The 23,465-nt window shown below is 41.5% G+C and overlaps 1 protein-coding gene across 2 annotated transcripts in view; it reads left to right on the top strand.

The window, feature by feature from the left end:
- The window catches only part of RNF216 (ring finger protein 216), a 153,020-nt gene that overhangs the window by 30,545 nt on the left and 99,010 nt on the right, over positions 1-23,465 (top strand). The window contains exons 4-8 of one of the 2 annotated variants that reach the window (XM_070567366.1): positions 2,948-3,628; positions 5,104-5,180; positions 12,113-12,215; positions 13,354-13,518; positions 20,664-20,778. In XM_070567366.1, the coding sequence (XP_070423467.1) occupies positions 2,948-3,628; positions 5,104-5,180; positions 12,113-12,215; positions 13,354-13,518; positions 20,664-20,778 (1,141 nt within the window). Of the gene's footprint in view, positions 1-2,776; positions 3,629-5,103; positions 5,181-12,112; positions 12,216-13,353; positions 13,519-20,663; positions 20,779-23,465 lie in introns of both variants that reach the window. The other variant, XM_070567365.1, reaches the window with a different exon arrangement.

Raw genomic sequence — 23,465 nt, 5'->3', positions numbered from 1 at the left:
ATTATTTTGTCGCTTCTCTGTGTTCTTGTTTCTGTGTTTTGTCATTATTTCATCCACTGTGTAGTACTTTTCTGGTATGTATTACTCATCTACCATTTCTTCTTTTTTTAATGATTAGGTATCTTTATATAGTTTCTCTGCTGGTTATTTTTTATCATCACTCAGGTTTGAATGTAGTTGAAGTTTTCCTGAACCAGCTCTTTGTAGGCGGTTATGTTGGAGATGGGCTCAAGCACTCTTCTTGGCTAGCAGGAATTCTCCTCATCACAGTGGCTGTGTGTGTGTTGGGGGGAGGGGGTGTTTGCACACATGCATTTATATTTATTTAGCCTTTTTCTTTTTTATTGTTTCTTTAGCCTTACACGTATATTTTTTAATGCAGGGTCTAATCAGTGACCATACTTTGCATTTAGCTGCCATGTCTCTTTAGTCTCCTCTAATGTAAAACAGCTCTACAGCTTTCTGAGTCTTGTTTTGGTCGTTCGTGCCATCCGCATTTGTGAAGGGTCCAGGCCAGCTGTTCTACGGAACGTGCCTCCACGTAGGGTGGCTGCTTCTACGCCATCTGATGCAGGCTGGATGTTTTCAGCAGGAACGCTGCCTGGATGAGGCCATGTCCATCACACTGGTTCTCACCAGGTGATGCATGATGGTGGTTTGTCCCTCAATTGGTCCTCTCGGTTTTAATCTCTTGGTTAAGATGGGTCTGCCATGTTTCTCCATTGCAAAGAAAAGTTTCCCCGTTCATCAGTAATAAGTAATCCGTGGGGTGAAATTTTGAAACTGTGTGACTCCCCATTCCCCAACAACTTTCACCCAAAGATCTTTGCCTCAGTCAGTTATCATAACAGTTACTATAAAATTGTGATTTTCAACACTTGTTTCTAAATTCATTGGTTATAATTTTTCTGTAAAAAAAAAAAAAAAAAAGAGCTTTCCTTCAGCACCACTCCACCACCCCCATACACGTAGTTTTTAGTATCACTGTGAGTTTGGAGAAATGACTGATTCCGGAGTGGGGACAGGATGAGCCTGGGACATTCTCTTGTGCTGCACAGTAAAGAAAGACTCAAGGAATGACCAGCATTTGTCAGGACAAGGAGCTGGATCCAAGGAGCCCCAGGTAACCCAACTCGGGCAATTTGAGAATCAAAAAGAAGAATAACAGTGATGGTTTGTAACATGTTGAATAAAAAAATCCACAAATTCACAGTGATAATATTCTTCTTACCAGCCAGCAAAGATTGCCATTCCAGAGCAGCCCAGTTCAGAGTTCTCTGCATCCTGCCCCTCTCCATCCTTCCTCACTGACAGCCTGCCTCCAGCAGAGAGATGCATGTCCTCACTCAGTCTAACCTCAAAAACGCCTTGCTGCCAGATGGCGTGGAGGTTCCCATTGTTCCACACATGAGATTGCTGGGTTTTCCCCCCAGGGCACACCATCTACTTTGAAAACTCTGCCTCTCTGAAGCTTTCTCTGCCTTGCCTGAAATCTGTGGCTGTACTTCCCTCCCTGCGTTTATCAGGTCCTCCTCATATACATTGTGATTTGAGATTGCAGATGTCTGCTGGTTTCATCAAAGATACTCACTTCTGTGTCTCATTCTCTTCCCTGGATTGGTGTGATTTCAGAGAAGAGAAGTATTAGAGGCATCTTGATTCTGCTACCTTAAAATTGGACATCTGTTTTCAGTTTTTTAAATTTACAGGTAACACGTGATTACCTTCGCTATAGAAATTGAAACAATGCAGATAAAACTAAAGTATATCTTCACCAGATTCTCCCTCCTCAGGGATTTCCAGAGGAACTGTTGTTATCAGCTCGGCATATATCCTTCCAGATCTTTTTCTTTGAATTTGTGTGTGTGTGTGTATGAGCGTGCACATGTGTGAGTACATATATATGCATTTATAATTGGTTATGTTTATGTTTGCTTTGATTTTTTTTTTTAAATAAGTAAAATCACTCTCTGTATGTATTATTTTGCAAGTGTTCTTCACTTAATGACATTTCTTGGTGAGCTTTCCATTTCGGTAGGTGGTGAGCTGCCTCTTTCTGGGAGAGGAATTGGGGAGTATTTTATAGAGCAGATAAGTAGTAGTTTACTTAACTATTCTGTTAGGGACAAAATTTAGAATGTCTCCAATTTTTTTCCTTTTATGTTATAAGCAACGTGGTGGTGAATATCCTGTATAGGCCCCATTTAGGTACATAAAGGTTTGTAGACTAGATATGGAAAAGTGGTATTGATGCATCATAAGGATATACATTTTTTATTTTAATAAATAATGCCAAATTGCTTTTCTAAATTCACCAGCAGTGAATGGCAGTGTAAGAGTTTTCCCACATCCTTATCAATGCTTGATATCATCTAACTAGAAAATTTGCCAGTCTTATGGGGGGAAAAAATCTTGTTTTAATTTGCATTTTGCTGATTACTAATAAGATTTAGATTCATTTCATATGTTTATTGGCCATTTTCTCATTCCTCTATTGTGTTGTCATTCTCTCATTATTTCCTATACTATGCAGTAATTTTTGTTTTCGTGGTCTCAGGTGAAATTACAGGCTTCAGTCTCCGAGTGACTGCTTTGATTCTTTAGTGACTGTAGTGTGATCAAATGTTGAGATAAATGTGAAGAATAGGTTTTGTTGGGGAGGGTGTTTTGTTTTTGTTTCTTTCCTATTCTATCTCAGAAGCTCAGTATAAGTACTTATGGAGGCATAGACATAGGAAAGAAATTGAATTATTATTAAAATTTCATTTTTTCTTAGACAAGTAAACCTCAGACATCACGACCCAATCTCATCAAACCAGCTGCCCAGTGGCAAGATCTCAAAAGATTGGGAGAAGAAAGGCCTAAAAAGTCTAGAGCAGCCTTTGAATCAGATAAAAACGGCTATTTTTCAGTGTGTAACAGCTCATTGTTTGATTCTGGGGCACAGGATGATTCTGAGGATGACTACAGTGAATTTCTGGATCTTGGGCCTCCTGGAGTTTCGGAATTCATCAAGCCAAGTGGCCAAACAGAGAGAGAGCCCAAGCCTGGACCAAGTCATAATCAAGCAGCAAATGACGTTGTCAACCCCAGATCAGAGCAGAAAATCATTATCTTGGAAGAAGGTAGCCTTCTTTTTCCAGAAAGCGATCCTTTGGACACTCAGAACCAGTCATCTGAAGACTCAGAGCTGTCATCAAACCTCGGAGAAGCGACTTCTGTCCTCGATGATCAGGCCATCGAAGAAGACTGCTGGTTAGACCATCCTTACTTCCGCTCCCTGAACCAGCAGCCCCATGAGATAACAAACCAGGTTGTTCCTCAGGAGCGGCAGCCTGAAGCAGAGCTGCGCCCGTTGTTGTATCAGCCTGAGCCTCCAGGGCCAGCTTTTCCAAGGCCGGCTTTTCCAAGACCAGAACCCCAGCAGGATGGGATTCCAGGCCCTTCTTCTCCTCAGCCTGCCCATCCTCTAGGCGAGCTCGAAGACCAGCAGTTAGCAATAGATGATGAAGAGCCAGGTCCAGCCTTTCCACTGCGAGGATCTCAGGAACCCAATTTGGAAAACCTTTGGGGGCAAGAAGCTACTGAAGTAGATCAAGAACTTGTTGCACTATTAGTGAAAGAAACAGTAAGTTTTATTTTATTAAGTAAATAGTTATAAACGCTGAATATTTTGAGTTTTCTTTTATTGCAAAAACATTATTTGTGTGTGTGGACTTCATTTTCCTAAGGGCTATATAGCTAGATGGATAGACTAGAAGGAGAGAAACTCTGAAGACGTGAAAGTTGAATCAGGATTCCTTAATCCATCCTTAACTCCCCAGCAAGTCCTTTGGGATTCCAGCTGCAGATCATGGGTGCCCTGGTGCTAAGCAGTCTCCTCACTTTTTAAAAAGTTAACTCCACATTCAAACCCTTAAAGCAGATCCACCTAGAGCTACACTGTCCATTGTGGTAGCCTCATGTGGTTGTTTAAATTTAAATGTCTTACAATTTAAAATGTAAAAATTCCATTTTTAAATTTTCCGTTTTTTTTTTTTACAGATTTTATTTTTTCCTTTTTCTCCCCAAAGCCCCCCCAGTACATAGCTGTATATTCTTCGTTGTGGGTCCTTCTAGTTGTGGCATGTGGGACGCTGCCTCAGCGTGGTTTGATGAGCAGTGCCATGTCCGTGCCCAGGATTCGAACCAACGAAACCCTGGGCCGCCTTCAGCGGAGCACACGAACTTAACCACTCGGCCACGGGGCCAGCCCCAAATTTTCCATTTTTAAGTGACTGTCTGGCACAAGTCACATTTTTAGGTGCTCACTAGCCACATGGGGCTGAAGTACTGCCGTATGGGAAAGCACAGAGGAGAACATTTCCATTACTGTACAAAGTTTTATTGGACAGCACTCATCTGCAAAGTAATGCAGGTCTTTATGTCCTGGCTTGGCTGCTGTTTGCCTTTAAATAGTCTCTGAACCCTTCTTGCCCTGGGTTGTCTTCACCTGGCCCACTAGGTCGTGTGCTTCTTGAAGGTAGGCACTAGGTGGCGCTTTGTTCATCTTTGGACTCCCTTTGCCTGGGCAGAGATGTTCGATATTAATTGAAAGAATGAAGAATAATCATGCAGAAGGAGGGCAGAGGACCAGGTGATCTCTAGGGACCTTTCTAGGTCTGTATTCTACGGAGGCAGATAAATCTGGGCACTTCATGTAGAGTTTAAGCTGGACACAAACCTGTTTTACAGCCCTTTTCCAGTCTTTAGTTATTTTATATACTCTTTTTTTTTTTTTTTGAAGATTGGCAACAGATATTAGCTCAGGGTCAGTCTTCCTCTTTTTTTTTTTTACTCCCCAAAGCCCCAGTACGTAGTTTTATATCCTAGTTGTAAGTCATTCTAGTTCTATGTGAGATGCCACCACAGTGTGGCTTCATGAGTGGTATGTAGGTCTGACCCAGGTTCTGAACCGGCGAACCCCTGTCTGCCAAAGTGGAGTGTGGTAACTTAACCACTCAGCCGTGGGGCTGGCCCCTTATATACTTTCTTGCCATCTGGTTTTTATTGCAATTTGAAACCCTTTAGTGATGAAATATAATGTTTTTAATTCCTTTCCAGGAAGCAAGATTTCCAGATGTAGCAAATGGGTATATTGAGGAAATAATTCATTTGAAGAATTATTATGATTTGAATGTGTAAGTATACCACCATGTCTTTTTTCTTTTTTTTTTTTATTGTGGTAAAATATACATAACGTACAAATTTACCATGTTAATCATTTTTATTTGTGCAGTTCCGTGGCATTAAATATACTCACATTTTTGCACAGCCATTACAACCATCCATCTCCATGATTTTTCATCTTCCCAAATGTAAACTTTGTCCCCATTAAACACTAACTCACCATACAACCCCCCGCCCCCGGAAACCGCCATTGTACTGTCTGTCTCTATGAATGTGACTACAGTATTTGTCCTTTTCTGACTGATGTATTTCACTTAGCATATGTCGTTTTTTTTTTAAGATTTTATTTTTCCTTTTTCTCCCCAAAGCCCCCCAGTACATGGTTGTGTATTTTTAGTTGTGGGTCCTTGTAGTTGTGGCATGTGGGACACCGCCTCACCATGGCCCGATGAGCAGTGTCATGTCCACGCCCAAGATCCGAACCGGCGAAACCCTGGGCCACCAAAGCGGAGCCCACGAACTTAACCGCTCAGCCACGGGGCAGCCCAGCATATGTCTTTTTTTAATGATTGTGTTGAGAGTTCTAATTTTAGTCATATACTCTTTGTTTCCGGGATCTTATAGAATCCTGCATGGTTATGGAATTAAGATGTTTAGTTAATTCTGAGCATTGATACTACCTATGTTTTGATCAGGATGTTAAAAGATATTTTCTTCCCTATATTTGTAACAGAAAGTGTTCTGCAACCACTCTGCCTGTTTGGAGAAATGTATGGAAGTGTTTCTTTAGTTTTTATTATAAAAATCATAAATATGTTTTTTAAAAAATGTGTCCCAAAGAATACAAAATGAAACATAAGTCTCTTCCTCTTATACTCTTTCCCCTCCTAGTCTGCAGAGGTGAAATAGTTGTAAATTTGTGAAGAACAGTAGAGTATTGAAATTAATCAGATTTTCAGTTAATTAATACAGATTGTTTTAATTAAATGAAAGAGGTCATATCCTAAACCTCTGTCCTCAAAAATTGTATCCTCTACTTGGCTACTCAGTCAAGGGTGCAAATGGGAGCTAAACCCTGCCATGACGAAGAGAGAAGGGCCCCCTTTCCCAGATCAGCCTGGAGGAGGTATTCTAATTCGTACAGACACTGTTAGTGCCCACAGCAGCCTTGTCTGTCCCCCTTGGTCCAGAGGCAGCCACTGTTTCAGGTTTTAAATGAGGATCGAATCAAGGATTCCTAATGTATGTATTTGTTTCTCTCTAGCTTCTTAATCTAGAACAGTTCCCCACTTACTTTTTTTTACTGTCACTGATTTTTTCCCCCCAATATTTCTTAACATAAAAAATAGAAAGACTGGGGCTGCCCCAGTGGCCTAGTGGTTAAGTTTGGCACACCCCACTTCTTCAGCCTGGGTTCGATTCCCAGATGCAGACCTACACCACTCATCTGTCAGTGGCCATGCTGTGACAGCAGCTCACATACAAAAAGAGGAAGATTAGCAGTGGATGTTAGCTCAGGTGAATCTTCCTCAGGAAAAAAAAAAAAAAGTTGAAAGACTGTACAATGAGCACCCATATAGCCACCACCTAGATTATTATCTGGCATTCTGTTATAAGGAAGATTTTACCTTTTTACTTCCTCTTGCTGTTTCTTTTTTTTTTTAATCACTGTGGACATAAAGGTTTTGTATAAGTGGTGTTCTATCAGTTAAAGTCATTTTTCTTTTCAATGCTGAATTATCCTAAATTTGACCAGTAGGAGCCTCTTAAGATGCGTGTGTGTCTTTTTGGCATGACCTCGTTAATTTGAGCACTTCCTTGCTTTCTAATATACCAAGTTGCCCCAGGCTTACTTGGAACTTCTCTGCCCCAAATCTGGAATCTGTCATTTCTCCAAAAAGTTTTATTTTAATATTTCATTTAGCATTTTTCATTTTTCAGTGGGAGACTGACTGCCTGGGTACTTAATCTTCCGAACTGCAGGAAAAGCAAGCCATTTTGTTATTTTACATGCCATTTATTTACTCTTCTCAAGCCTTCCCTCCATATTCGGGATTTGTGTGTGACTTTTGAAACCTTTTTTGTTGTGGACTATAATACACATACAGAAAAATGTACAAAAAGATATACAGCTTAATAATTTATCATAAATCAAACATTCGTGTAACAACCACCTAGAAATCTTCAAAAAATACAACATTGCCCCCATCTTTGAACACTTTATGAAGATTTTATGTAGTCTTCATTCTTGTGTGACTGGCTTCTTTCACTCAGCATTATGTTTGTGAGGTTCGTCCATGCTGGGTATAAGTACATTCAGGCATTTTCATTGCTGGGCCGTATTCCGTTTATATCGAAATACTGTGATTACATTTTCCCTCTACTTTTGATGGACATTTGGGTTCTTTCCACTTTTGGCTGTCACAGATAAAGCAGCCATGAGGGTGCTTCTGCGGGCCTCCTGAGCGCCAGTCTTCACCAGTTTGGGCTGCTTCACCGTCCTGTGGAGGTAATCCTCTGGATACCTTCCAGCAGAAATTGTTTGTTTTGTTTTTTCACTTTTGGTCTTGTTTCTCATTTGAGAGGATTGGTCTGCCGTTACTAAAAGTGCAAGTGCTATTTTATTCTAAGCTTTTAAAGTAATTTTTTTTGAGTATGTAAACAACATGACATTAGCTACATTATTTTTAATTAATAAACTTAATGTGTAGAGCAGTTTTAGATTCACAGCAAAATTAAGCAGAAGTAACTACCTTTTTACAATGAAAAATATCTCCTAGACTTTCACTCAAATAAAAAACAACAGATTTTATTTTTATGTACCCTTTTAGTTCTTCTTAAAATGAAAACATAATTTTTTCATCAGGTAAATACAATTTTGGGTGTCTCGTTTATGAAATAATGTTAAGTAAAAAGTGTTTTCCCTTTTTTTTCCTTCATGGTGTTAATAATGGTCACCTTTAATAACAGTTATGCTATTGAATTTTCCTCTTTGTTAAATACTTTGTTCGTAGTTTTCACTAGTGTTCTGATGAGCATTATTCTACCTATACCCTTTTCCTTTTTTTTTTTATTATGTATTACATCCTGAAGCCTTAAAATTTAAAATTTGGAGTCGGGGATTATAAATCCATGGTCCTGGAAACACATTCCAAAGAGCTTTCCAGTGGAGTTATACCAGTTGATGTTGGAGATGTGTGTGAATTGCTTTAATAATTCCTCAGCAGTATTGAGGAGTAGTGATGTTTTTGTTAACTAGGCATAGAGTAATCTAATATTTTAGGTAACATTTCTTTGATAATTGGCTATGTGGCGTTTTTCATGTTTGTTTACTAACTGTATTTCCTTCCTATGTGAATTGTTTACTCCTTCTCTTTTCTCCTTGAGTTCCTTTCTTTTAAATGTTTTCCTGATTATAAAACATAGTACTTGTTTGTTCATTTTAGAAAATATAAATGATAAAGTATAAACCTTGCACATTTAGTTACAAAATACGATTTGAATAGGAAATACCAAGGCTAAATATTTTTGAATAATTTATAGTAAACATTAAAGTAACCCTTCAGAAATTTAGTATACTTTGTTTCCGTGTCATTCTGCAGGTGAACATATTATTTTTTAAAAATGTCTGCAAGATTAGTTGTCTGTAAAATATCAGTAAAATGTGATCAAATTGACAGATTCTATGGTGATTCTGTTTTCCTACCTCCCGAGTCTCATATATATCCTTTTCTCTAGGAACTCACTGACTCTTTGCCTTTTGCATCACTCAGAAGTAAATATTCATTCTTAAACACAGAAAAATCCTTGTGAATGTACAGTAATTGTATTGCATCTTTTATACCGTCTGATGTTCCTGACACCACTTTCCTTCTGTCGCCGGGCTCTGGCACTAAGTTAATTCCCACAGCTAAGCTAAATGTTGTTAACGTAGAGCCAAAAGCAGGCCTGGAGCAGAGCTGAGCAGGCTGGGAGTTTGCGTAGCTGACTCAGTCACCTTATGTGCAGTCTTTAAATCACCTGTGGCTGTAACCAGCTGGTCACGTTAGCAGGAAGGGCCTGCCCACCAGAGAGGCTCCTGTGATGGTACTCTGTCGTGAATTGGCTAAGACTTTTCAGTCATCTCTGGTGCAACTTAAATTGGATCAAGGCACCACAACTATCTAAAGAATAAAAGCTTGGAATACTCACCTTGTGTGCTTGGAAGAGTGCTTTCTGGAGACCCTTTAGCTTGTCGGGTCAGATCAAGCGTGAAATGATGTAACCAGGTGGGCCGAGGTGAGTTCAGACGAGCCTCCCACTGCCTTTGCCCCAGACTGTAAGTTTTAATGTGTTGGGTTGTAGCTTATTTCTGTAGAAGGGAACTTTGTCCATAATTGCATGTGCCACTGAATGTTATTTAACCTCCGGGAAAGTTCTCTTGGTATGGGTAGAGAAGGTACTAAAATAGCAATGGGGGACCGGCCCTGTGGGCGAGTGGTTAAGTTCGAACACTCCGCTTCAGTGGCCCAGGGTTTTCTCAGTTCGAATCCTGGGTGCGGACATGGCACCGCTCATCAGACCATGCTGAGGCGGTGTCCCACATGCCACAACTAGAAGGACCCACAACTAAAAATGGACAACTATGTACCGGCGGGCTTTGGGAGAGAAAGGAAAAATTAAAAAAAAAAATCTTTAAAGTAGCAATGAATTTTGACAGTTGAAAGTGAGAGCCTCTGATTTCTGCCGTGCGGAATTCCACATCTTGCTGCATTTCAATGTATGAGGTTCTTAACATTGTTGAAAATACAGAAGGAATTGGTAAGAAGAGAACCCCTAAAATGTGGGGGTTTTTCCAGAAATTATCCCCACTATTCTACTTCTGTATCATTATACTGTAGTTCTGTATCATGTACTTTAGAAAATACAAAAAAATAGAAAATTTTAAAGGGTGAGATTTTTAAAAATAGAAATAGAAGTCAATACTTTCTTCCAGCACTCTAGCAGGTCACCTTCCAGGCACCCCACCTGGAGACCACTGGCTCCACTCATGGTTGGCCATTCTGTCAAAGAAAATTCTTTACTATTTGACCTTTTTATCTTTCTCCAAATTCCTGGTATCTGGCAGTTTGTTGACTGTGGTAGCCACACTTAGCAGAACATTATAAACAGGCAAGTTTTGTAATGGTTTACATTGCACTTGGTTTGTGGTCAGTCCAGGTGTGCATGTGAAAGGAGTTATTGGAACTCCAGGCCTTTCCCTACAGATACTGGATTCTTCTTTTTTTTTTTTTTTTGCTTAGTAAGATTTACCATCAGCTCACATCTGCTGCTAGTCTTCCTCTTTTTGTATGTGAGCCACTGCCACAGCATGGCCACTAACAGACGAGTGGTACAAGTCCATGCCCAGGAACTGACTCCAGGCCGCTGGAACAGAGTGCGCTGATCTAGGCCGCTGGGGCTGGCCCAATACTGGATTCTTAATGGTGGCTTATTTTCAGGTCAGCCTTCAAAGATCTGTGTAACCTACAGTGTTGATTAGTTGTACTAGAACAAAGAATCACCGTCAGTGACCGTGGCTTTAAAGAGAGATGTGCTCAGAATTCTTGACTAGGGGCGTCTCTCCTTGCTACAACTATAACGTGGGAAGATGGGATTTTTCCCCTCTCAGGGCCTCTGGCGTTGTACACCAGTAGACTGGGCATGGTCATGAGGAAGAGGAGAGCTTGGAGAAAAGAAGCATTTGGGGCTCCTGGAAGTGGTGGTGAAGAAAAAGGTGTTGAGGTGTGCTGACCAGACCTGGAACAGAATGAGGAGGGGGCTTGGCAGTCAGGCCAGTGCTGAGAGTCCTCCGGGGGTTGCAGAAGTGTGTCTCCCCATTTTTTTGGTCCCCAAACATTGGCCTCTGGGTGAGAAGAGGAGCTGGAGGAGAGCACTTTTTCTGTCCTCTTCCTGCTGGCCCTGTCTTACTGTTAGAGGCTCCAGTATTGACAGTGGACAGGAGAGACCTGGGAAGAAGAGAGGTGAGAGTCATACGTGGGGCATCTACGAAGGGGTGGAGTCATCCTAAGAATCTGCAGGAGCAAGAGAAGGCAGAGGGATGGAGGAGAGGGGGAGCCCCCCTGGCCTTGAGAGCCGAGAAGCTTTCTCGCTTCCAAAGTGGGTCGTGCTGCACACCACCCAGGCTGTCCTCGTCACTGGAATCATCCCAAGAGCACACTTGGTTGCCTTACTTGGTTGTTATAGGGTGGAGAACTTTGCTGGTTAACATTCGTTAAATCTGGGTGGTGATACATCTGTGTGTGTCATCTTGCTCTCTATATCCTTACCTTTGAAGTATTTCATAGTAGTGACAAAGACACAGGGCTATGGGTTTGGTACAAAGAGTCTGTTCTTAAGCAAACATGGTCTGTTCCTTGAGCCTTGCGGTTAGCTAAGTAAACTGAGCAGCACTTAAATCACTCATAGGGATTTATATCACCGTAGGGTTACAAAAAGTCTTAATGAGTTAACATTCTTTTCTGTTCCATTTATTAGCTCTCTTAGAAACCATTTTTAATGGTGAATGTGAATACACACTTTTTCCCACCCCTTTATTTGTTACAGTTTCCTGACAAACGATAGATACTTTCCATCTAAATTCTCCAGTTCTATACAGATCAACCAGTAAAAACTTCAGTGACTTCATTCCACTGACACCCAACTAATAGAAAAACTTGAGAGGAGTGTGCATTCATCAGTATGTTTATTGCTTTTTAAACTAGCAAGCAAAAAGAGAAATTCAATATAATAATCTTTCATTTGTCTATTTGTTTTATTTTTTTGATCTGCAAGCATTTTAATTCTTTGATAGGCCAATTGTAATGTGCCACCAGGGACTTTATTTTTTGGACATTGCGTTTGAATCAGTGGGCAAGTGTGGGATTTAGAAGCAGTGTAAAAGTAACATCAATTATTTTCGCAGACTTTGTAATTTCCTTCTGGAAAATCCAGATTATCCAAAGAGAGAAGATAGAGTCATTATCAACCCCAGTAGCAGCCTGCTTGCCAGCCAAGATGAGACAAAGGCAAGTGTCGTGCTCGTGTTTTGCAGTCTCTACCTGGAAGTGCCCTACTCTTTTCGTCTTTATGGGAATATAGTGTGCTTTGTCGGGACACATTTTTAAAGACTATCCAGGAAAATAGGATTTCAGAATATATTTATACTTCAGTGGGTTTCTGAATGTGAGCAACGTTGAATTCCGTATTTAACTTCTTTTGTTGTAACTCTGTCTTCCCTTTCCCCACAAAGAATTAAACAAATCCTCCATATCTTTAATCCTACAAAGTAAGTTCCTAAAATGAAACAAGATGGGCCAGGGTTCTTTGTATCATTTTAGTGTTTTTTTTTTAACATTTTAGTGTGAAAATTTTCAAACATAAAGTCCAAAGAATTTTACGTTGATCACCTATATACCCACCATCAATACTAATAAAAGTTAATGTTTTACCGTGTCCACTTTGTCACATATCCATCCCTCTGTCCATTAGCACATCTCTCTTATATTTCATTTCATAACTCACTTCACAGTAAATGCAAAAACATCAATACCCTGCCCCCATAAGTACTTCAGCATTCAGATCATTGTCTAGAGTTCAATATCTGTTTATAATTTCTCTTTTGTTGTGAGATTAATATACAGTGCAAACACACCTGTGTAGCCAAATCCCATATCAAGATATAAAGTTGGATTTTTAAAAATCTTAAATATTGTCCTCATTTGTGATCCAAACTAGCATTCAGTGTGCTCAGTGGTTGAAGGAAAGACTAGTTCAGAGCTGCTTCTTTGGGGTCTATTGCTCATTCCTTCTACTCCCCACAAATTCTTTTGACTGTCTCTCTCACATGATCTGTAGCAGGAAAAAAATCAGTTTTTTCTAAACATTTTGTGGAAAGAAGTAGCCTAAAAGATTGGGTTCAAATCCCCAGGCATACTTTTTTACTAGTTCTAACTAGTAAAACTGGCCTTCAGACTCTAGACAGCTTGTTTAGCCTTCCTGAATCACCGTTTCTTCACCCTATTCAAGGCTGATAACATCTCTGTAGAGTAATTATGAGTACAAGTGAGGTTATTCTATTCTGTAATAACCAGTTCTTCAGATGGTTTCCCCTTCAAGGGGAGTTCACCATATGGCCTCTCATGTTGTCCCTCTCTCTCGTTTCAGTTGCCTAAAATAGACTTTTTTGACTACTCTAAATTGACTCCTCTTGACCAGCGCTGCTTCATCCAAGCTGCTGACCTCCTGATGGCCGACTTCAAGATGCTCAGCAGTCAGGACATCAAGTGGGCCCTGCATGAGCTCAAAGGACACTATGCAATCACCCGAAAGGTGCTGTACTTGGTCTTCCTGGTGGGGACACAGCTCTTGACTGCTTCTTCCCGTGATAACAGAGTGAAGAGTTCAGTTTGCGGAAATTGGGATGGTTTATGATGGCAGGGAGTTAAGGGGTTGGTCAGGGTGAAGATAGATAGACAGAGGTGTTTGCCGATCAGGAAGTACTGAGTGAAGCCAAACAATAGATGAGAAGCAGCGAAGTTCTGGTTTGACCATAAAGACGTGGAGGGTGATGAATTTTACTGTGGAGTGCAGGATGTCTAGACGTTGAAGGATACATTCCAGTGCTGCTCCTCCCTGATTGGCTTCCTGGGAGGAAAGCACACACTCCTCCCCAGGGTGGCCCAGTTCTCGATTACTTGAGGCAGAGTCTATGAAGAGCCCGGGAGCTCAGCGCTGTCCACTGAGTGGTGGTTTGCCTCAGAAGAGAGTGGGCAGCTCCTGCAAGCTCCCAAGGTTTTTTCCCCAGGGTCCCTAACTAAGATTCCCCTTAAGGGCCCTGTTTCAAGGCTTAGGAGGGTGCTGGTCCCTAGTGGGTAATGGAACGTGCCTTGTTTAGTGAAGCCCGCCACATGGGGCTGTTTCACGGTCAGCCAGGACAGAAGAGTGAGCACCAGCAGGTGCTTGGCTTGCTCCTCTTCCTCTCTCCTGCTGCCGCTAAATCCATTTCTCCCGCTGAAGTTCTTGTGATTCCCAGCAAACACTTTGCTGTTTCTCCAAAAGACAAACAAATGTGGACTTATTTTAGTGGTGAAAACATCTACTGGGTCTCACCTGAAGGAAGGTGAACTCCAGGTGAATGTGGCCTCATGCTGAGTCGAGGCCCCTTCCACCTTTAGATTGCCAAGAAAATCCAGGCAACTGTCAACAAACTCCTAATTGTAGGTTAATTTTAGGTAAAATTATTCTGAAGGAAATACAGTCAGTGCTTTCTATTTCTGAATCTCATTCCCCGTGCTAAATAGGGAATGCCTGTACCATCGTTGAAAACTGCACAAGCCTCCCCCGAAGACAGTGACCGCAAGACAGAAAGGGCTCTTCCGTCTTGAGGCCCTGCCTGGCGTCTTCACTGCTGATGAAGAGTAAAAGGGCAGCAGCAGGAGACAGTTCCTTGGTCTGGGGGTGGGTTGGTCCCCGTTAGTAATGTCCCTGCCACTCTCCTGGGACCAGTAAAAGGAACTTCGCTATTAGATGCTTCTCCCAGCTGAAGTTCTGATTACGTTACAACCCACTTGTTATTTGGGTGGGAAGTTGTAGGATTTGTGGTCCAGTTTTCCTTGTTCATACCTTCCTTATCCCTTTCCTCATCTTTCTGGCCCTTTATATTTTTTATGGTGTCTGCTTGTTTTGAGTGGGTAGTTTGATTTACAGGGTTTTGAAATGGGGTGGGTCGGGCTGTTTGAATGAAAGTGTTCTGTTTTGCAGAAGCTGAAACCTGATGCGCGCAATTAGAACTTAGAACTTCACCCTGCTGTGTGCAAATGGTGCACGAGTTCTGCCCTGCAGAACATGATGCTCGTGTGGACGGGGATGTGGAAACGTGGCGAGATGCATTCTAGTTACAGCAATCGCACGTCTTCCCTGTGCTGCTCCCCTAACAGGATGATAGCTTAGGCGAAGCATGTTCACTCTGAAGACAGAGTCCCACTTCCTGGATTTCTTGTTCACTTTTAGACATCAAACACTTAGAAAAATAGAGATGGTGTTGTAATGAGCCCCAGCTCCCCTGTCACTCAGCAGCAGTAGTTATCAGCTCCTACCCACTCTTGTTTCACCTCCTCTCCTACCCGCTTCCCCCTCCGAGACTGGGGGGAAGCAAATTCCAAGGATCATTGCATTTTCTTTTCATCTATAACTGTTTCAGTGTTTACCTTTAAAAGATAAAGACACTTTCTCTTAAAACATAATCAGAATACTATTATCATACCTTAAAAATGAGCATCATTAGATATCTGGTCAGTGTTCAGATTTCTCTTAATGTGTCAGATGTCTTTTTAACAGCTTGTTTGGTCATATTGGGTTCTAAGTAAAATCTCTTTAATCTCTTAAAGTCTTGCTTCTCCCTCCCTCTTTATTTTTTCTTGCTGCTTGTTTGTTGAAAAGATGGATTGTTTATTCTACAGGTTTTGACAATCTAGATTTTTGTGACTGCCCTATGTGGTGTCATTAACCGATGTTCTAGCCCCTATATTTCCTATAAACTGATGGTTAGATCTAGAATCTTTATCAAACTCAGGTTTGATTTTTCCCCGTGAATTTTCGTTCCAGTTTTGCCGCTCCTCACTCTGTGGCTTTGAGCAAGTGTCTTACACTTGCAGAGCTTCACTTGTCTCTCAGTGAATGCCCTGCACAGCTGTTAGGGAAATTAGATGAGATAGCAGCACACGGTGAGCCCGCACACAGTGCGCTCATATACCAGGTTTCACTCCCATCCCCTCACACTTCGTTCTACATGCTACAGAACAATCTTCAAGTCTTTGTATTTAAAAATTACTCTGTAGCTGCCTCACAGTACTATCTTCAGAGTCAGTCCTTAGCATACTATTACAAGAGCCTTCTGCGATTGGTCTTCCGTGGGACGGGGGCACTGAAGTCACGCTAGAGAGGCCTGTGACCTGAAGGGACTGCTCCGGTTTGTTCCCAGCCTCTGGACTAGAGACCCAGAGTGCGAGAAGACATCACCTGCATGTGTGTGCAGTTGTAAATATTAACATATTTAACGCTTTTAGGGGTGTATCCAGTGGGTAGGCTTCCTGGAGACCCCAGTGCAGCTGCAGTAGTGTCTTCTGCTGGTGAAGCTCTGTAGGGACAAAGGTGCCATCACCGCTATTTTTAATGAATAACTTCTAACCTGGAGGGAACAGGTAATCCTTAAAACTCACGGCAGGAACCACTTCTTGAAATGAATGTTATTTTTAGCAAAGTAGTTCATTTCTAGTTTAAAAAATGAAATAGTGCTAAAATGCTTATTTATAATTTTTTAAAAGACAGGCTGAAGCCCCCTTCTTCAGTCTCTTCCTCTACTCTCCAGAGGTAACTCTCAACTCTTCTATTTTTTTTCTGATATTTAAATTTATGAACTTATGCCTCATCCATCAGTTTTAGAAATTATTTTGGTTTTCTCTTATGGTAGATGAGGATTCTAGATCTTACACACACACACACACACACACACACACACATATACATCTTTTCGATATATACATAGTTTCTTTTAAATCTCTTTTCAGAGTTTTCATTATCATGACTATGGAAATGTTCACTGTTAGGGTAAGTAATGTACTATGATAATGTTGCCTTTCTTGAATTTGCTATTTTTCAAAGTTAAAAGTATTTGCCTGTTTTTTCATTTACTTTGGTTTCTTTGTTGGTTTGGTTTGATTTGGTTTTGGTTTTTGGCTCTGTGGCTAAGTCTTTCACACCTGACAGCCCTGAAACACGCTTCTCGTTACAGTTTTGCCTGTTGTCAAACCTGTCAATTAGTCCTCAGTTCATTTTATTTCTCCGGAGCCCTCCTTCCTCCTCCAGTCTGTTCTGATTGTTCTCTGCGCCTGCTGCATAGCCGTCATCATGGAAAGGCCCTTTGCCTTTGGACAAAGATTCATCCTCTGTATTCTAGATCCTGATGACTTCCCGTATCTTGGTTCACACACTAAAACTTGACTGAGAGTTCCCCTGGGTTGAAAATTATTTCCCCTCGAAATTTTTGTCAGTAATTCTGCCACAGATGTGACTACCTCTTTCATTCAGACAATTTGTTGTATGACTGCCATGGGGCACACTCTGGGAATGTTGTGGTGGACTGTACAAGGTCCCTTCCCTTGTGGAGCATAATACTAGTGGACAGGGCCATCTTTTTTAACGCATCCTTTAACTTCTCTTCTCTAACATTCTGAGGGTCTTCACTCCACAGGCTTCCTCGGTTTCTCCCCCTGCATGCTTTACTGGTCGCCTCTGTCTCTATATAGGTGATATGTCCCCGTCTCTGGACCTGACCTCTCCCCAGGCACCACTGGGAGTCTCTGTCCACTCCTCAGCTTTTATGTCATCAAATGCCCATTGTAGTGTTTTTAGGTCATTCCTTAAAGGAACTTTAGCTGTTGTCACAGATGTCCTAAAAATCTTACCAGACTATACTCTTGATTCTCAGAACTAATACCTTGGGTAGGTATTTGGTTTGTAAGCTGGAGGGAGAAATGCCAGATAACAGCAAAAGGAAAACTCATTCTTCGACGTCTCTTGTTCCTCTGTGCTGTGTGTAGGTTTTTTGAGTACTCACTCCGTGGTAGTTACCAGCTAGACCCTGAGCCCTTGGTGGAACCCGGATTAGCTTCCTTCCAAAGAATTTTTGGTCTGTTTGAGGAGATTAAAATAAAGAGATTAAAACAGTGTGATGAGTGTTATAAAAGAGAGTGAATAAAGGTGTATGAGAGCACCGGGAAAGAACTGAAGAAGGTGTCATCAGAACAGGGTCTCAAAGGAAAGATGTTTTCACTGGAGGAACGATAATGTGCAAAAGCAAAGAGGCAAGGAAAAGTAACCTGTGTCTTTGGAACATAGAGGTGTGAATTGTAACTGGCAGCCGTTGAAAGGAAGGAGTTCTGATTCCATAATCGAATTCTATCTGGGCTACTTAACTAGACCTTTAGTCCATGCTAAGATAAGTGATGACTATTAATGTATCTATTAAAGTAAGATTTAGGAGTTTCCTTTTAATTTGTAGACATTTTGTTTTAAGATACAGTTTCCTGACAAGTACCGATTTGTGTTTATGAATATGGATTTCTTCCTGCTAACTAGAAACAGTATTTAAGTGGGACCAAGGTCATGACCCCAGTTGATGTCCAGTCAGGAGTCTGCATTTTTGTGGCAGTGTGGTGTGGTTGAAAACCCAGTGGACAACCAGTTATGAGCTCTGGGTTCACATTCCAGTTTCATTAGTTGCCGATAAATGGCATCTGTGCTTACTTACCTCATTTATAAAATGCAAATTATATACCTGTCCTGCCTTCTTTCCTGAGTTTTTGCAGATAGCCCTGGTTCAAGGGTGGCATATTTGCCTTTAGGTAAAACTTGGTAGAAATTAGTAATCTTGAGCTGAGTACAAACATCTGGCTGTAAGATTAATGCCTAGGGGTTTGTGGGGAGCACCGTGGGTAGTGGGAATTCCAGAAAGAAGAAACAGAAAGCAAGAGAGGAGGACACTGATCAGGGAGATAGAAAGGTAGCAAGATGACTTTTGCCAGCTCTTGATGGGGTTTCTCTGCATCTGTCTGTGAGGGCAAAGTGAAATCAAAGAGAGGAGCTTTCATCAGAGACTGGCCTGAGTTCAAATCCTAGCTTTAATTAAGGTTTGACTGGGGGCAGGTTTCTTCTCCTCTCTAAGCCTTGTTTCTCTCTACTGTAAAGTAAGTGATGCCTCCCTCAGAGGATTATTGTGAGAATTAAGTGAGATAAGGAGTAGAAAGGTCCGTGTGTGGTGCTTAGCTCATAGGAGGGATGTGTAGCAAATGGTGATTCCCTTCTGAAGCCCAAACCTAGGAGCTTTGAAAGGGGAAGGGGTGGGAGACAGAGTAAGTTGAAAAGGTGATCCTTCCCTCTTCTGTGGCTGAAATACTTGTTTTCTTTTGTTATCATTTTACCCCACAGATAGACAGCTGTTTCTCTGAGATAAACAGATTCAGAATGTGAATCTTTCTGAATTCAGGTGCTTTGAAAGAGAGGGCCTCCCTGGGCATGTGACATTTCATCACCAACCTAAGTGTTAGATAAGTAGGAGTTCGGTAAGGGGGTCATGGGAGATGGTGGTGTCATTTCCTGGGATGGGGAATACTACAGAAGAGCTAATTTGGAGGGAAAGGATCATGAATTCAGGACAGGAAATGTTGAATTGCCAACATGGTGAGTAGGGCCTGTGAGACATCCAAGTAAAAATAATTCGTTGGTTGAGCCAGCCCTGGTAGTCTAGTGGTTAAGATTTGGCACTTTCACCACCAGCCCTGGGTCATTTCCTGGTCCTGGAACCACACCACCTGTCTATCAGTTGTCATACTGTGGCAGTGGTGGCTCACATGGAGAACTAAAACTAACAACTAGGATATACAACCGTGCACTGAAGCTTTAAAAAAAAATTCATTGGGTGGTTGAATGGGCAAAAAAGGTGGGAAATATGGAGTAGAGTCGGGATTTTGAGAGTCATCAGCCTATGGAAGTAACCTCACAGCCTGGTGAGGTACCCAGAGAGACTGTCGGGTGAGAAGAGAGCCAAAGCTGCCTTGAGGTGTTCCAAGGTGTGACGTTGAGGAGGGTAGTGGAGAACGAGCAGGAAGTCAGGAGACTGGAGCAGTCAGCATTGTTAACACTGCTGAGAAGTCAAGTAAGACAAGGACTGGTGTGGAGGCAGCCCCGTGTGAGGAAGTGGATTAGCAAGAGAGAAAGTGGGGTTTAGTGTCACATGGGAGGGAGGTGGAAAGCTCATGGGCGTTGAGGAGATGAAATGATGGACAGACAGCTCCTTTGATAAGTTTGGCTACAAAGAGGAGGAAGAAAAAAGGGGGCTGGTAGCTGAGAGGGGAAGGAGGCCAAGAGAGGAAGGGTTTTCTTTTTTTAAGATGAGAAAGACTCAAGCACATCTAAATGCCAATGGTAAAGACCTGAAAAGGGGAGAAGCTGAAGGTGTGGAAGAAAGGGGATTGTCACTGGCATAAGAATTTTGTCCTCCAGTGTGCAGTACAAAGTGGGGTAACGGTGAATGCCACAAGGAGTCTGGGGAAGTGGAAGAAGGTGTGCTCACCAGAAAAACACCATGTAGGATACACCCGCAAAATAGAACTGGCCAGCCATTTGTGATGGGATTTAACCTGTGCGTATTCAAGGACAGCTTGAACAGTTTCTCTTTTCTTGTGTCACCCTTTAAATTTGTCAGTAAGCATTTTGGTTCTGCCGTTATAGCAGTTTATGAGTCAGAGGAAATGAAAATAATGAAATGCTACCTGTTTATTTTGCCACTACCTATTTCTGGTAAGCCGTGCAGAGAAGACAGCCAAAACTCAGAGTCAGAATGAGATTTGGGGATTGCCTGTGTTTCATGTTCTTGTGGCCCATTTACAGTGTCTCATTTTCCTTTCTCAAATTTTTAGGCCTTTTCTGATGCCATTAAAAAATGGCAGGAGCTGTCGCCAGAAACCAGTGGAAAAAGAAAGAAGAGAAAAGAAATGAATCAGTATTCTTACATAGACTTCAAATTTGAACAAGGTAATAGCAAACTGAATGTTGCTTACAGTGTCTGAAGCTGCTGGGCAGAACCGTCCTCTTCCCAAACAGCCCGTAGAGGACGCGGTGGTGCTGCTGACTAGAGAATGCCCCCCCAGACCAGTCCAGGGAGTGGCTCTGACGCGGACTGCTTTGACAGCACATCAGCATTTTCAGAAAGTGGCCACGGTTGTCTTCCTTCTTTCTGCTTAGGATACACCGTGACAGGAAAATTGTGTGCAATGTTAGAGAATTCATGTGTGGAAAAGTGTTGGAGACCCCCTAAGCTTGGGGCAAAAAGTGGTCTTGAGGGTTTGACAAGAATTAGCTTTATCGCTAGTAAAAACTGTCTAGACCAGTGATTATTGCTTACTGCAGAGGGGTCACTTAGACACCTGAGAGAGTGGCTTCTGCACAGGAGAAAACAGCTCACAAAGAGCCACTTGTTTATTTAAACTTCTTTTATTTTTATTGATGAAATAACTGCTGAAAGCTCTTTCAGAGAGGTTACTTCAGGTCTAACCCCCCAAAAGGTAAACTTGTTGAATTTTGCAACAAATTTGATCTGAGTTGCTCGGTTCTAAGAAGAGCGTCTACCACAACTTTTCCTATAGTTTCTGTCATAAATAGGACTGTTTTCCTTCCTTTTCTCCTGTTTGTCTTTCTGATTTCAGGTGTGACTAATTGGAAACTCCATGAGATAGCTGAAGAGTTGGAAAATATTTGAATTTCTGAACTCTTCGGAATCCAAAAGAAAACCCCGTAGGCTCTGACTCCTCAGGTCCCCAGCTAGTCTGTGGAGCAGTGTTCTCCCAACATGACATTCTCACGTGTCTGTGGCAGAACGAGAACATGGGGATAGTGTGTAGGTGGTTTTTCATTCAACTAAATGTAGGCGCAGTTTAGACTAGGCATCCCTAACACGTAGTCCTTCCGTAATTGTTTCTTTGTATCAAGCCAAAGTGTACCTTCCTGCAATTTCTTGCCATGGTTGTAGTTCTTGCCTCTCAAAGGACTCAGAATATGTCCATTGCCGCTTCATCATCCTGACTGCTCTTCTCTTTGTGTCCTTCTCTAGCTTGTCAGTATCTCTGAGAGGCTGAGTATGCAAGGCTAGACAGAGTACTCCAAGTGAGGTCTGCTGTGTGGAGACACCACCTGGGATTTAGATTCTATCCTTCAATCCATAAGCCTAAGAGTGCATTAGCTTTTAAAATCAAAGTAGGTCTCACCCTTGGCTCACGTTCAACCTGGGTCTTTCTACTCACGTGGCTATAAGTCATAAACGACTCTCTCAGTTTTACAGTATCTGACGTTTTTCTCTAACTTCATCTTCTTAGTTCCAGCCCATTGTTTCAGGTATGTCCTTTTATTTTAGATTCTGAATCTTAAATTCCACTTCTTATATCATCTTTCAGGACACTGAAAGTTAAATACCCTTGATTTACATTAGTAGTTTAATATTTGTGCCTAATACACTTAGCCTTTCTTGCCAGCAGTTTGTAAGCACAGAGGCTGAGGAGCCTTTGTCTGTTCCAGGAATCCCGTTTTTCCCCTTTTCAGCTGTTTTCCATCCTAAGCACTGCTGTTTGGGCTCTACAGTGCTTGGCTCAGAGAGAGAGATTCTCCCTCCATTGTCCTTTTTATGGCCTGATGAGCTGACCACCACACAGCCTTTCATGAAAAGTCTGGTTAGAATTTGAATATAACCTGAACATCAGTAAAAATACAACGTGTCACCTGTATCAAGGCTCACCAAGAAAAAAAAGAGAAGACACAAATTACCAGTATCAGGAGTGATCGCTCCTCATAGGGGATATCACTGTAGACCCCACAGCGTCCAACGGGGAATACCGTGAACTACTTTACACACAGAAACTTGACAGCTTAGTTGAAGTGGACCAATTCTTCAAAAAACACAAACTACCAAAACTTACCCATACAAAATAGATAGTTTGGATAACCCAGTAGCTTTTCAGGAAAGTGAATTCGTAATTTTAAATCTCCCAAAAAAGAAATCTGTAGCCCCAGTTGGTTTCATTAGAAAATTCTTCCAAACGTTTTTAGAAGGATCAATGCCAATTCTACACAATCTCTTCCAGAAAATAGAAGAGTAGGAAATACTTCTCAATTTGTTTTCTGAACCTAGTATTACTCTGATAACAAAACTAGAGAAAGAGAGTACAAAAAAGAAAACTACAGACCAATATCATATAGATGAAAGAATCCTTAACAAAATATTAGCGGATAGAACTTACATGTTTAAATACGTAAGAACGTTTTTTAAATTGTGCACCATGACCAAGTGGGGTGTAGTCCAGGGGTGCAAAGCTGGTTCAATATACAAAAACCAGTCAGTATAATCCATCATATTAATAGACTAAAGAAGAAAAATCACATGACCCTATCAGCTGATGCAGAAAAACATTTAACAATATTTAACACCTCTTCATGATTAAAATTCACAGAAAATTAGACATTGAGAGGAGCTTCCTCAACTTGATAACATCTATAAGAAAACCTGTAGCTAACATCATACTTGATGGTGACTCCTTTCCCCTTAAGATCAGGAACAAGGAAAGGATGTCCTATGTTCACTGCTGTTCAACATAGTCCTGGAAGTTCTAGCGAATGCAATAAAGAAAAGGAAATAAAAGGGACAGACCAGAAAGGAAGGAATAAAACTATCC

This window comes from Equus przewalskii, chromosome 12 (genome assembly GCF_037783145.1).
Source record: "Equus przewalskii isolate Varuska chromosome 12, EquPr2, whole genome shotgun sequence".
Lineage (NCBI taxonomy): Eukaryota > Metazoa > Chordata > Mammalia > Perissodactyla > Equidae > Equus > Equus przewalskii.
The sequence above is the reverse complement of the archived record's forward strand: the minus strand, read 5'-3'. Positions and strand labels throughout refer to the sequence as shown.